The 15760-nt window shown below is 45.3% G+C and overlaps 1 protein-coding gene across 1 annotated transcript in view; it reads right to left on the bottom strand.

Annotated features, from left to right (window-relative positions):
• The window catches only part of LOC140411422 (pecanex-like protein 2), a 429375-nt gene that overhangs the window by 280208 nt on the left and 133407 nt on the right, over positions 1-15760 (bottom strand). The window contains exons 14-15 of the mRNA XM_072500529.1: positions 11356-11527; positions 4018-4128 (exon numbers count right to left, since the gene is read on the bottom strand). Coding sequence (XP_072356630.1) covers positions 4018-4128; positions 11356-11527 — 283 coding nt within the window. The remainder of the gene's footprint in view (positions 1-4017; positions 4129-11355; positions 11528-15760) is intronic.

Here is a 15760-nt window from a genome sequence, read left to right on the forward strand (position 1 = left end):
GAAGGCATGTTCACATGTACTGCTGTCCCCGGAAAGTGAACGCAAATTTGTACTGGCACTTTTTGTCCAATGGAATGGACCAAAAGCCCTTGCTAGTGTCCAAAACTGTGAAAAATGTTGACTGGAGTCCCTGTTTTAACATGGTCTTGGGATCGTGGCAACGGTAGGGGTTGTTAACGGAGTCACTTTGTTTAATTCACTATAATCGATGGTCAGTCGCCATGAACCATCTGATTTTCTTCCAGACCAAATCGGGGCATTGTTCGTTGATACTACGGGCCAAATTACTCCTTGGTCCAATAAACTCTGGATTACTTTAGCTATCTCTCCCTCGGCTTGCTTTGGAAAACAGTATTGTTTCTGGGCTTAGGATCGGGTCCAGTAATGTTGACCACTCCTGGGATTTTACCGCAATCGTGCTTGTGTTGGGCAAACAATGCTTTATGTCTCTTCAAGACTTCTCTAACTGTTTTGTCTGTGGTAATGGTTTGTGGATCAAACCAGTACCCTCCCACTGAGCTAATCCTGTGTACGTAGTCTCCTACAATGAGCGTGGCGGGGGCTCGTGCTGCTCTAGCCATTTTCCACACACAATTATTTACAGGTCGAAAGAAAGGTTGTGTGAGCTCATAAAATCTATTCCTAAGATGTGTTCTGCTGTCTGGGGTAAATCTACCAAAACGACTGAGTGCTTCGTTTTGATATTGCCGATCTGGATATCCACAGGGGCTGTAATGCGTCCTGCTGGAGGTGACCTGTAAAGCCACTAAGGGTGATGGTGTCTGTAGTGGGCTATATATCTCGCTGATACATCGTGGAGGAGTTTAACGTGGTTCGGGACCCTCCTGCGTCCCAAAGGAACTCGACTGGGTGTCCCCGGACTGTGCCTGCAACTACCGGTCTTCCGGACTTATCCCAAAGTGAGACCCAAACAGACCCAAGTTGGGGAGTCCGAACACCGTCAATCGGGGCCATTTATGGCCAAATTATCTGCTCGGGCACTAACGCTGTGGATGGGTCTGGCATTGGATGGGGGGGCATTTGTGGGCTGATTCCGTTGCTGTTTCGAGGGGGCTTGGCATTCTCGGGCGTAATGTCCCTTCTGTCCACTATTGTAGCATTCCTGCGCTTTAAGATGCTGTGTGTTACTTCTGCCTTCATTTACCCATGTGGGGTCTTGGTGTGCCCTTACTGGATTCATGTTGGCGTCTACTCTTTCCTGGTCTGTCTTTTGCTGTAGGGACTGTTCCCAAGCTCTAGATAATCGCTTCAGTACCCACACTTCATTGTGTGCTGGCTCTGAAGGGTCGTAGTTCGCACATGTCTTTCATCTGCCTCCGTGGTGTGGGAGACGAGAATACGGTTCCATTTGGCCGTATTTGTCTACCGATAAATGGGCGCGGGCTATATCACCGAATACTGCGGTGAAGTGGATCCAGAGGCTTCCAGCAAATGCTGTTTGATGCTCTCCCTTTTTCTGTCTACACCGGTTGTCCTTCTACTGGATCTCCTCTATTGTAGCCAACGGCATCTAAGATGGCTGTTTTCATATCCTGGAGGCTACCTCCTCCTACATTTTGTGGGTCGGGAAGGGCTGAACTAACAGATGGGTCAAGGCTCATTACAATGAGTTTTACTTCTTCCTGCTCGTCCAGACCGTACATGATGGTCTGTTGCCTAACTCGTTCAAAAAAGTGGTGTGGGTCTGACGTGGGGTGAAAAGTCTCAATTTTATCGCGGGCATCTCTTAACTGGGTGATGGTTAATGGGGTGGTGTACACAAAATCGGGTTGGTCTTCTGTTGTTACTCTACGTTGCGTGGTGCTGGGGTTCACTGGGTTGGGTGCTGCCTGAGCAGTCGGTGGTGCGTGTGCTTTCCTTTTCGGGGCCTTGGGGGCTCTATTCTGACTTTCTGTCTCGTTTACATATCGTTGGGCCGTTTAACTGAGTTCCTGCCAATCGGGGCCATCTTCCTGATCTAACTGTGGGCCAAAGGTATCTCTGAACCCATTCTGAATGGATAGCAGTGATTTCAATTTGCTGCCTGCACTTGGCATGACCCACCGAACTTTGCCTCTGTTCCGTGGTGGAACTGCGGAGTGCTCGTAGGGCTGCTTTTAAGTCCTCACATTGTTTTCTCAACTGTTCTGCTCGGTTTTCCGTTTCCTCTCTTACCAAAACCGCACATTGCGTATCCTGGTAGGCCTTATCGTATTGAATCTGAAAGTTACTTAGGTGGGCGAGACAAGATTGGTGTGCCCGTTTGACATCAGCCATCTCCTTGTCCGTCACCGCCAGCTGCTCTCTGAGTTGCTCGTTTATTCTCTCACACTCGCTAACATTTCCCTCTCTACTCCTCTCTTTCTCCTCAAGCTGTCTACAGAGCGTCCTCACGACCTCCTCTGTGCCACGCAATTGTGCCAAGCAGGACACGATTGCCATCGGCTTACGAACTCTACTCAAATTCTTCTTGTGGATCTCGGTCAGATTATCCCACCATGTTTGTCCTAAGCTACCAGGACCCGTTTCCTCATTCGCACAAAACTCAGACCATAGGGGCCATCCTTTCCCCTTTAGGTATTTCCAAATCTCTTCTTCCCACATGGGACACTGTTCTGCTCTGTTGGTCGCTGTGACCTCGGGCTCTTGTGGATGCATAAGGCATTCCATTGCCTTCATTGCCATCTCTACGATTATCTCTGTCTCTACCGGGAATTTGGGACAAGGGGGAATAAAACGGTGGTGCAAACTCTGGTACGGCTCAAGCTACTTTCCGGTTTACGCAACTCCCGAAAGTTTCACGCAACAAAATCTATCGAGGTTACCTTATATCCCTTGTTAGTACGCATGCAAATTACTCACTTCCGAATCTTGGAGGTTTGATCGATACTGGTCTTACGCTTGTGGTTTCTTTTACTTTGCCAATTTGGATTTCTAATTCAATCGTTTTGTGGGTTCTCTCGGATGACACAGTCACTTCTGGGTCGAGTCCCGTCAGATGCCGGCAATAACTGTTGCCTTTTTTTCCCTGCTATAAATATGGCAAACAATAAGGTTGCCCTTCTTTCTATTGCTCAGAGTCGCCAGGTATCAAATGATATCACCACAAGGTTCAACCAGATATCGATCAAAGAGCCAAACACCAGATAGTTAGTTCAAGTTCAAGGGTACTTTATTTACACACACAATTATCATGCAACATAAACACTATTAGTTAAACTACACCTATCAACTATGACAACCTGTACTTAACTTCAGGCACCCGGCTCAGGTCAGAGGAACAGTGGCCGTTGTTCGAATCTGGGTCTATTGGGTCTGTAGAAGTAACTGCAGCTCAGCTGGGCTCATCCGTCTGGTAGCGGGCGGTGAACTTGAACTTGCTTCTGGTGGTGCTGCAATTGGAAGTAGACGTTGCCGGAGCGCCATGTCCAAGAGAGACCGAACGCATGGCGGTCTCTCTCTTTATCCTTGGGGATTTTCACGCTCTTTTGGGCGCTTCGGTTTGGACCCCCTTAATTGGATAATTCTTGATCACTGTGTTCGATCTGAGCCAATAAAGGGGTGGGTGCCTTGATGGCTGGGCGTGTATTAAGCGGTCATTGACCCTGTTGTCTACGCTTCCTGAGTACAGGGATGGCACCGAAATGTCTGGGATTGTATCGGTTGCTCAAGTATCAGTCTTTTGTCTTACGGAGATGCTAATCGGTTGGGCCATCAAGATGCTAATCGGTTGGGGTTTCGATACTGTCTGGATTCTTCGCTCACAAATATACATTCAGGCTCTGAGCCTGCCTGAACCTTACACTGTCCATTTTTCCCATTATGCTTTGCGACCGTCCATGTTTCTTATTGTAAGTGGCCATCCCAGATGGCTACACAATTAACAATCAATTGCTTATAAACATGTACCTTAAATTAGATTCCAACCAGGAATATACATTTCAGTCTGAAATATTTGAAGTTTTTAAATTTGAAAATTGAATGAAAAACAGAAAAGAAAACTTGTCTGATACGTACCAGATCCCCCAAAGATATGCATGTCTATTTGTTCCAGCAAGTATGTGAAAAAAGTGTTAATTTGTGGAAGAAGTCCCAGTAGGAAAATGACAGGGAAACACTGTGTGAACCCTGCAACAGAAGAGAGGACATAGTGAGGGAAACAGGAAAAGAGAACACAGTGAGAGAAACAGAAGAGAGTACACTTCGAAGGGCAACAAGCAAGAGGGCACAGTGGGAGAAACAAGAATAGAGGACATGGCAAGGGTAACAGGAATAGAGGACACAGTGAGGGAAACAGGAATAGAGGACATAGCAAAGGCAACAAAACTAAAGGACACAGTGAGGGAAACAAAAATAGAGGACACAGCGAGAGAAACAAGAATAGAGAACACAGCGAAAGAAACAAGAATATAGAACACAGCGAGGAAAACAGGAATAGACATCACAATGAAGGCAACAGGAATAGAGGACAAAGCAAGAGCAACAGGATTAGAAGACACAGCGAGGGCAACAGGAATAGAGGACGCGGTGAGGGAAACAAGAATAGAGGACATGGCAAAGGCAACAAAACTAAAGGAAACAGCGAGGGAAACAAGAATAGAGGACACAGCGAGAGAAACAAGAATAGAGAACACAGCGAGGAAAACAGGAATAGACGTCACAGCGAGGGCAACATAAAATAGAGGACACAGAGAGGGCAACAGGAATAGAGGACACAGCGAGGGCAACAGGAATAGAGGACACGGTGAGGGTAACTGAAATAGGGGACACAGCGAGAGAAACAGGACTAGGGAACACAGTGAGAGAAACAGGACTAGGGAACACAGTGAGAGAAACAGGAATAGAGGGCATAGCGAGAGAAACTGGAATAGAGGACACAGCAAGGACAACAGGAATAGAGGACACAGTGAGGGCAACAGGAATAGAGGACGCAGTGAGGGTAACAGGAATAGGGGACATAGCGAGAGAAAGAGGAATAGAGAACACAGTGAGAGAAACAGGAATAGAGGACATAGCGAGAGAAACAGGAATAGAGGACAAAGCAAGATAAACAGGAATAGAGGACACAGCGAGGAAAATTGGAATAAAGGGCACAATGAGGAAAACTGGAATAGAGGACACAGCGAGGAGAACAGGAGAGAAGACAAGGCGGAGCAGCAGGAATAGAGAACAGAATGAGAGCAAGGGCGGAGATTACACAGCGAAGTCAACAGGAGAGAGGAGACGGTGAGAACAACATAATAAAGACCATTGCGAAGGCAATAGGAGGGCGAACACAGGATAGAACAACATAGGAAGAGCTCCTTTCTTCCAACTGATGATCACTGTATGGGCCCTTTGAAAGATGACCAATTTAGTCCCACACATCAGCCCTTTCCCCAAAACCCAGAAAATTACAACTCTTCAAGTAAATATCCAATTGCCTTTTAAATGTTTCTGTGGCATCTTTCTGCATCTTTCAGCAGTGGTCACTGGATGGCAATCAGGAGGAGGAACTGTGGCTATCCTTTCTCCGAACCCCGAGTACCAGCACACTGAGTTCAAATTACCCCTTTTCAGCAGAGGTCAATTTGCTTAGCCCAATACAGGGCTGAATCCAGGGCTTTTCTGGTCTGTTTGTGCCAGTATTGTACCAGACAGTGCAGCTAAATACACTATATATGGCATTTTAATTTATTGATGCAACTGAGAAAATACAACCAGTGTTTATTTGAAATCTGTCAGCTCGTACCGAAATATTCCCTAAGTAATCACAACATTACTGGTGCTCAGCAGCTGTTAATAGCCCCAGGCACATTCCTTTGTTCTGTAATATCTGCATTGTCAGTTAATACCTATAAAGAAATGGTTGCCATGGGTATGTGGAACAGTGAATAACCAAGTGAAATGATTATTGATTGCACACAGAGAAATTAATGCTCGATTTGTAAAGCTGTAAGAGGATGACAAATAGGTAAAATAAATTTTGTGAGTTCACCCTGAGAACTGAGAATTTGAGATGTGCTAACAGGATTAAGGGAAATCTGAGATAAATACAACAATGTGTCTATAATCTGTGAGACCAATAGCTGTATTCTGGGAATAGAGGACACAGCAAGGGTAATGGGGAAAAAAGACTCAGTGAAGGTAGCCAGAATAGTGGGGATAGTTAGGGCAACAAGAGAGAACAATGAGGATAAAATGAGGTCATAAGTAATAGTGGACAGAGCAAGGGTAGTAGAGATAAGAGGACACAGTGTGGGAATAAAGGACACAATAAGGGCAAAGGAACAGAGAACACCGAGAGTTTCAACAAATTTAGCTTCACCGTTCCATCACATGAAATACAAAGGGAGTGCCAAAGGGGGACAGTACTGAGGAAGTACTACTACTACTAATAATCTTTATTGTCACAAGTAAGCTTACATTAACACTGCAATGCAGTTACTGTGAAAAGCCTCTAGTCGCCACACTCCGGCTACTGTTCGGGTTCACAAAGGGAGAATTCAGAATGTCCAATCCACCTAACAAGCATGCCTTTCGGGACTTGTGGGAGGAAACCAGAGCACCCGGAGGAAACCCACACAGACACAATGGGAATGTGCAGACTCCGCACAGCCAGTGACCCAAGCCAGGAATCGAACCCGGGACCCTGGCGCTGTGAAGCAACAGTAATAACCACTGTGCTACCGTGCCGCCCAGTGAACAGAGAGTTAGGATAAATAGATCATGTTCATGTTGTCTGTGCTGAGTCTGCACGTTGAGTCTGGGTGAAATCCTGGAGGGACTCCCGTCCAAGCAAATTTAGGCTCCCTCCGCCCGTCTCAGAACCAGCCTGGGGGAGTGTAAAATTCTATGCAGTTTCAATGGGCCGAATGGCCTACTGTTTCTTCTCATTCTTATGATCTTAGGTTTCACAGTTGTGTGGGACTGGCTGAATGGGCCATATGGTATTGTCCTGTCCATTATCGTTTGTATGTGCTTGAATATTCATTTTTATAGATGTTTGCGGTCCAGGCGAGGGCACAGGAGAGGCGATTGGGGAGCTGCCATTTAGATTAGTAGGGCGAAGCTTTAGGTACCTAGGCATTCAAGTGGCACGGGAATGGGACCGGCTGCATAAATTAAATCTGGCCCGGCAAGTAGACCAAATGAAGGACGATTTTCGTAGATGGGAAGCGCACCCGTTGTCACTGGCTGGGAGGGTGCAGACGGTGAAGAGGACGGTCGTCCCGAAATTCCTGTTCGTGTTTCAATGTCTCCCCATCTGTATTCCGCAATCCTTTTTTAAACAGGTCAACAAAGTGATCTCTGGCTTTATTTGGGCGGGCAAGACCCCGCGAGTAAGGAAGGTAATGCTTGAGCAGAGTCGGGGAGAGGGCGGGCTGGCGCTGCAAATCTTAGTAACTATTACTGGGCAGCCAATATAGCCATGATCAGGAAGTGGGTGGTGGGGGGAGGGTCGGTATGGGAGCGTATGGAGGCGGCTTCATGTAAGGGCACCAGTTTGGGAGCGTTGGTAACTGCGCCTCTGCCGTTCCCGCCAGCACGGTACTCCACCAGCCCCGTGGTGGTTGCGGCCCTGAGAAACTGGGGGCAATGGAGGAGACATGTGGGAGCAGAGGGAGCATCGGTCTGGTCCCCAATCTGTAATAATCACCGGTTTGCCCCGTGTAGTATGGACGGGAGGTTCCGGATATGGCGAAGAGCAGGGATTGAGAGGATGGGGGATATGTTTATAGAGGGTAGCTTTCCCAGTATGAGGGCGCTGGAGGAGAAGTTTGGGTTGGCGAGTGGAAACAAATTCAGGTATCTGCAGGTGCGGGACTTCCTACGTAAACAGGTGCCAACCTTCCCGCTCCTACCGCTAAGGGGGATTCAGGAAGGATAGTTTCCAGAGGGTGAGCTGGAGAAGGGAGCATCTCGGACATTTACTTTTAAAAAAAATTTAGAGTACCCAATTCATTTTTTCCAATTAAGGGGCAATTTAGCGTGGCCAATCCACCTAGCTTGCACATTTTTGGCTTGTGGGGGACAAACCCACGCAAACAGGGAGAGAAAGTGCAAACTCCACACGGACAGTGACCCAGAGCCGAGATCGAACCTGGGACCTCAGCGCTGTGGGGCCAGTGCTAACCCACTGCGCCACCGTGTTGCCTGTCTTGGACATTTACAAGGAACTTATGGGGTTGGAGGAGTCGCAGACCGAGGAGCTGAAGCGCAAATGGAAGGAGGAGCTGGGAGGAGAGATAGAGGATGGTCTATGGGCAGACACGTTGAGTAGAATCAACGCGTCCACAACATGTGCCAGGCTCAGCCTGATACAATTTAAGGTTGTTCACCGGGTTCACATGACAGTGGCCTGGATGAGCAGATTCTTTGGGGTGGAAAATGTGCGGGAGGACCAGCGAACCATGTCCACATGTTCTGGGCAAGTCCGAAGCTTAGGGGATTTTGGCAGGGGTTTGCAGATGTCATGTCCACGGTGTTAAAAACAAGGGTGGCGCTGAGTTCAGAAGTAGCGATTTTCGGGGTGTCGGAAGACCCGGGAATCCAGGAGGAGAAGGAGGCAGATGTTTTGGCCTTTGCTTCCCTGGTAGCCCGGAGATGGATACTATTAGCTTGGAGGGACTCAAAGCCCCTGAAGTCGGAGACCTGGCTATCAGACATGGCTAGCTTTCTCTGTTTGGAGAAAATCAAGTTCGCCTTGAGAGGGTCACTGTTAGGGTTCGCCCGGAGGTGGCAACCGTTCGCCGACTTCTTCATGGTAAACTAATCAGCAGCAGAAGGGGGGGGGGTTTAGTTTAGAGTTTAGGGTTAATAAAGGTGGGACCTGTAAGGGAGGGAGACGGCCTTTGCACTATGTTTATAGTTTCATGGACATTGTTTATTGAGTTGTTGTTATAATACCAAAAAATACCTCAATAAAATGTTTATTATAAAAGGAATATTCATTTTTATGAACAGGGACTCACACCAAGTTCCATTCACTCCAGAGATGCTGACCGACATTGGCTGCATGGTAGCACAGTGGTTAGCACAGTTGCTTCACAGATCCAGGGTCCCAGGTTCAATTCCCGGCTTGGGTCACTGTCTGTGCGGAGTCTGCATGTTCTCCCCCTATCTGCATTGGCTTCCTCCAGGTGCTCCGGTTTCCTCCCACAGTCCAAAGATGTGCAGGTTAGGTGGATTGGCCAAGATAAATTGCCCTTAGGTTAGGTGGGGTTACTGGTTTACGGGGATAGGGTGGAGGTGTGGGCTTCAGTGGGCTACTGTTTCCAAGAGCCGGTGCAGACTCGATGGGCTGAATGGCCTCCTTCTGCACTGTAAATTCTATGATTGTATGATTCTGACCTGGTGTTACATCAATTTCTAAATTTTCATACATGTTTTCAATTCCCTCAGTGGCCTCACCGCCCCCCCCCTCTCAGGAACCATCTCCAGCTCTACAACCATCTGAGATCTATGTACTCCTTCATTTCTGGACTCCTGAGCATCCCAAATTTTAATCGTCCCATTGTGCCCTCAGCTGCCAAGGACCTAGGCTCCCTCCCTAAACTTCTCCACCTCATTGTTTTTCTCTCCTCCAGACTCTCCTTAAAACCAACTTCTTTGAACCGTGACTCAGTGGCAAATTGTGTTTGATAACATTGTGTGAAGTGCTTTGGGTCATTTTACTACATTAAAGGCACTATATAAATGCAAGTTGCTGTTTATTTTAGAATTTATAGTGCAGAAGGTGGCCATTCGGCCCATCGAGTCTGCACCAGACCTTGGTAAGAGCACCCCACTTAAGCCCACACCTCCACCCTATCCCCGTAACCCAGTAACCCCACCTAACCTTTTTGGACACTAAGGGCAATTTATAATGGTCAATCCACCTAACCTGCGCATCTTTGGACTGTGGGAGGAAACTGGAGCACCCGGGGAAAACCCACACAGACACAGGGAGGACGTGTAGACTCCGCACAGACAGTCCCCAAGAAGGGACCCTGGAGCTGTGAAGCAACAGTGATAACCACTGTGCTACCATGCCGCCGAATATGCTAAGTCACGTATTACTCCCAGGACATTGTGTACACAGATATGGTTGGTGATCTGGAAATTGTTGCCACCAAGAGCAGTTGACAACACATTTGCACAAATATTTGCAGATCCACACCATGAATCACTGAAGATTATTCTGAACAAACAAAAATAAAATTCTGGACAAGATACACTTCATCTGGTTTTGTTGCATTTTCTGGGCATAATTTCTGTCGTCTCCAGTCACAAACAACTCTCCGCACTTCCCTAAGGAATGTCAGTTCATATCTCTTTTGCCGAAGGAAAGGATGTTATTGAGTTCCCCAAGAAAAATCCTTTCACATACGTCTATATGCGAATAATGACTCTACTTATATTAGAAGACACAGCAATATTACAGAGTTCACACTAAAAATAAAACCCTAATCTGACACGTCACTTGGCTGTACAAAAATATTATCTTGTTTATGTAGAGAGTCAAATGGATATCAGCTTGTCCTCTTACTTAAAACTACAGATAATAGTGAATGCAACAGAATTAGATCCATTGAGTTGGCAGGAATGTTACATGCAGCTTTCGGCAATGCAAAAGAAATGACAGGCACTAGTTCCCAATAATAGCATACATCTCTCTGACTGTTAGGCATATCTGGTGAGCTATTATCTAAGACGTCTATAGTTCCACCTTGGCATTTCCCCAATCCTTTCTGTACTGAGCTGTTTAATAATCTCAAAGGCAATAAGCAATTAGAATCAGAATATATTCTTTAAACTGATCTTCTGGCTCAATAGTAGCGCTCTTGAACCCATAATCATCTGATTTACAGATAGGTCCAACTCCAGGAACTTGAGCCCAAATAAAGACTGAAAATCCAGCACTTCGAGGGTGCTGCACTATGGGAGGTGCCATCTTTTGAATCAGGTGCAGATAAAAGATTTCACAGACGAGTAGAGGAGCTCTGTCTGATGTTTAGTTAAGAAATGTCCCTCAACTAATCAGATTATCTGGTCATTATAACATTAATGTTGTGGGAGCTTGCTGTGCCCAAATTGGCTTCTGCAGTTCCTACACTATAATAGTGACTGCTTTGAAACAGCACGTCATTGGCTGTTCCGTATTTTTGGATGTATTGAAGGAGGGAAAGATGCTATATAAATGCGAGGCAGTCTTTCTTTCTTCAGTTCTTCCTTTTATTCTTTCTTCCATCCATTCAATTTAGAGCAATGAGTTTATAGACATTTAGTGAATTAAGCTGTGAGCAAATAGAGCAGAGCGTTCTATGATTACCACAGCAAGCACATTAACCAGCAATTTAATAGTTAAATTGACAATAATACACATTGACTCACCAATAATAAAATCTCTGGCAGTAGCAAAGTTTTCTGGAGAGATTAATCTGATTCCATAGAGAGTAGAAGTTGGAAGTCGAGTGCATTTACTCCCGAGATCCAAAACCCACACAAGGCTACAGCAGATGGAAAAATAAATAGACCTGCTATATGCAACAATTCTATTGTGTCCCTGGGAGAAACATTGGGGAAAAAACAAGACTGTTACAAAAGTATGCATGATCCTGGGTTTTAATAGCAGAGGAATAGAGTACAAAAACAAGGCAATTATGCTAAACCCATATAAAACACTTGTTACAGGAACATTGTGTTCAGTTCTGGGCATTCCACATTAGGAAGGATGTCAAGGCCTTGGAGAGCGTGTATAGGAGATTTTATTACAATGGTACCAATGATGGGTGAGCCTGGAGAAGCTGGAAATGTTCTCCTTAGAGCAGAGGCGGTTAAGTGGCAACTTAAACAGAGGTCTTCAAAATGTTTCCCCTGAGAAGAGGAGTTCAAACTAATCCCAATTTCGAGCACAGAAATGGTGCACCACCCCTAATCACAGTTGAGGACCACAGTTGGCAGCAGCAGCTCTCTGTGTCACCAGGGCATTGGGACCTGTGTATTGTGCCCACCACCTCAGTGTGAGATCAGTGAGAACCAGAGATCAAACTGAGGCTCTCCTGGTTGGCATAATTCAGCATTCAATCACTGATATAGTGGAGCAGCTCTGCAGCTCGAAACAGATAAATTGGGGAACACCACTCCAGGTTGTCAGACATGAACAGGAGGCCATTCAGCCTCTCAAGCCCCTTACACTTGAACAGGAAGCTATTCAGCTCCTCAGACCTGCTGCACATGAACAGGAGGAGGTCACACGTCCCTCCAGCTTGCCGCACAGGAACAGGAGCAGGCCATTCACCCTCTCAAACTAATTACACATATCAGGAAGAGGCCATTCATCCCCTTGAGCCTGTTACACATTCATTGGAGGAGGCCCCTGAATCTGTTCTGCGATTCAATTAGTTCACAGTGATCTGTATCTTAACTCCATCCACCCACTTTGGTTCGATAACCCTTGATCGCTTTGCCAAAGAAAAATTCATTGATAGGCTTTGAAATTTTCAGCTGGATTTAACATCCAGCCTCAACAACTTGGATTTATACAGTGTCTTTCACAAACACAGGACACCCCAAACTCTTTGGAGCCAGTGCAGTACTTTTGAAGTGTACTCATCGCTCAAGTGTAAGAAATACGGTAGCCAATTTGTGCATAGCGAGATCCCCCAAAAAAGCAATTTTCTGCTTTTTTTGTAAGTGCTGTTCATTGAGGGATAAACACACCGGGGCAGACATCCATTCGCTTCTAGAAAATAGTGCTGTGAGATATTTTACTTCCACCTGAGAGAGAGCAGATGGGTTTCACCTTAATGTTTCATCTGAAAAACACCACCCCAGAAGTGCAGCACTCCCTCAGTACTGCACAGGTAGAGTCAGCTTTGATTTTGTGACCAAATCCCTGGAGTGGAACTTGAACCCACACACGACATTCTGATTCAGCAGCAAGAGTGTTCCTTACTGATCCATGGATGACACCTCAGAAGCAGATTATCTACCAAGTAAGTTCAGAGCCCATGGTGTTAAGGGTAAGATCCTGGCATGGATAGAGGATTGGCTGACTGGCAGAAGGCAGAGAGTGGGGATCAAGGTTTTTTTTTCAGGATGGCAGCCAGTGACTGGTGGTGTGCCTCAGGGGTCTGTGCTGGGACCACAACTTTTCACAATCAAAATTAGTGATCTGGAAGAAGGAACTGAAGGCACTGTTGCTAAGTTTGCAGATTAAATAGAAAGATTTGTAGAGGGACAGGTAGGATTGAGGATGCAGGGAGGCTACAAAAGGATTTGGACAAGCTAGGAGAGTGGGCAAGGAAGTGGCAGATGGAATACAATGTGAAAAAGTGAGAGATTATGCACTTTGGAAGGAAAAATGGAGGCATAGACTATTTTCTAAATGGGGAAATGCTTAGGAAATTAGAAGCACAAAAGGACTTGGGAGTCCTTGTTCACAATTCTCTTAAGGTTAATGTGCAGGTTCAGTCGGCAGTTAGGAAGGCAAACAAAGTGTTTGCATCCATGTCGAGAGGGCTAGAATACAAGATGAGGGATGTGCATCTGAGGCTATATAAGGCTCTGGTCAGACCCTATTTGGAGTTTTGTGAGCAGTTTTGGGCCCCGTATCTAAGGAAGGATGTGCTGGCCTTCACAAGTATAATCCATGGAATGAACAGCTTGTCGTATGAGGAATGGTTGAGGACTCTGGGTCTGTACTCATTGGAGTTTAGAAGAATGAGGAGGGAATCTTATGAAACTTACAGGATACTGCGAGGTCTGGATAGAGTGGATGTGGAGAGGATGTTTCCACTTGTAGAAAAACCTAGAAGCAGAGGACACAATCTCAGACTAAAGGGATGATCCTTTATAACAGAGATGAGGAGGAATTTCTTCAGCCAGAGGGTGGTGAATCTGGAACTCTTTGTTGCTGAAGGCTGTGGAGGCCAAATCACTGTCTTTAAGACAGAGATAAATAGGTTCTTGATTAATAAGGGGATCAGGGGAGAAGGCAGGAGAATGGGGACGAGAAAAATATCAGCCATGATTGAATGGCGGAGCAGACTCAATGGGCCGAGTGGCCTAATTCTGCTCCCATGTCTTATGGTCTTATAAATAAAGAGCAATAAGCTGCAGTAATTTATGCCTTGTATCCAGCATCTGCTGAATGTCAGAATTTGCGGAAATGTAAAATTTCACTAAATTGAATTGTTTAAAATTGGGCTCTTTTAAAGGCTCTGACAGTAATAATGCCTGTTTCAAGAAAAAAACTTCACATTTGATCTAATCATTCGCAACTAAGCTGTCTTGGGAAGTTTAGAATCTCACAAACTCTCTGATCTTAGCCAGATTAAAATGGCTCACAGCAATGTATCTGTCCAGTGCTATATTACAATGTTGTAAATACTGATGTTGCGACAATTCTGATTCTATTCTATATCTCTCTGAATAAACATGTATTGTCCAGTGTGACAAGCAATGCAAAAGGTCAGACTTCATAAGAATAGGAATCGGTTGAACCCTTTCTTGCTGCTGGTCTTATTCTATCTTCTGTACTCAGTATTAAACTGAGCTGCCCTTAACAGGTCTCTGCACAACATTCTGCACTGTGACATTAAAATAGACTTAAACATCTAAACCTCTGCTATCCATATCCTGGCTCGTATCCAACCATTATCCTTCATCTTGCTGGCCTACTGTAGAAATTCAGGAAACACAAATGTTATGGGCGAGGCGTTTTCAGAACCCCAAAATGTATCATGGAGTTCAACCAACTTTAATGTATTTGTTGCATTTCCGAGCACGCGGCTTTTTCCCTTGGTGTGGGATTACAATTATGGACACGTGAGTTTTTAAACACAAAACACTGTTTATTCCATGAACTCAACTTAACAGCTTAAGTAAACATTGGATCTCTTAACACCCCTTACTTCAAAGATAACTCAGAAAATATTGCAACAGTAAATAACGCCTTAAACTGTTCCTTCAAACTTCCAAGAGACTTAACACCTTTAAACAGTATCACATCAGGTTAAAGGACATATATATTTAGGAGTTTAAATCACCCAAATGATCCAGAGATGGTCTTTTATGGCAGAGGTCACAGCATCTCCAGCTCACTGCAAAACAAGCTGCTTTTCAAACTTGCAGCTCTCTGGAAACACACCAGACAGACACACACACTGTTTTTTTTAACTGAAACTAAAAACCTGCAAATTGGCTGAACTGAGCTGAGCTCCACCCACTCGATGACATCACTGCTTTCTTAAAGGTACATTGCTTAAACATCCATGTCTTAAAGGTACCCTCACATGACACCCCCCCCCAAGAAAAAAAAAGAAACCATCAACTTCAAGATGGTTTCATTTTTCACTTTTGCACCATCCACTAAGAAATGTACACAGTAAATATACCTTTTTGTTTTAAAAAAAAAAACAACACATGCAAACAGGTATAATAATATAGTCCATTTTTCCCTGTTCTTCTTCCTCCAACCGAAATCCTTCTCGATTGACAGTCTCTTTGAACAAGAAAGTCTCTGCACGATCCATCCATTCCTCTACTCCTCGGCATTTTTCTTTAGAATCCGATACTTAGTTCAATCTGACCTTAGAGTCCCTTGCAATTCTCCAATACAGGAACATTGGTGATCACAGCTTTCAGGCAGTCAAATGCCTGTTGAAAGTCCGTTGTCCATTGAAATTTTTTAGGTTTCTTTAGCATTTCCATCAGTGGAGTAACCACACCACAAAACCTTTGCACAAAGGTTCAATCAATTCATTTACGTTAAGAGATCGCATTGCCTCCCTTC

Source organism: Scyliorhinus torazame, chromosome 4 (assembly GCF_047496885.1).
Source record: "Scyliorhinus torazame isolate Kashiwa2021f chromosome 4, sScyTor2.1, whole genome shotgun sequence".
In the NCBI taxonomy this organism is placed as follows: domain Eukaryota; kingdom Metazoa; phylum Chordata; class Chondrichthyes; order Carcharhiniformes; family Scyliorhinidae; genus Scyliorhinus; species Scyliorhinus torazame.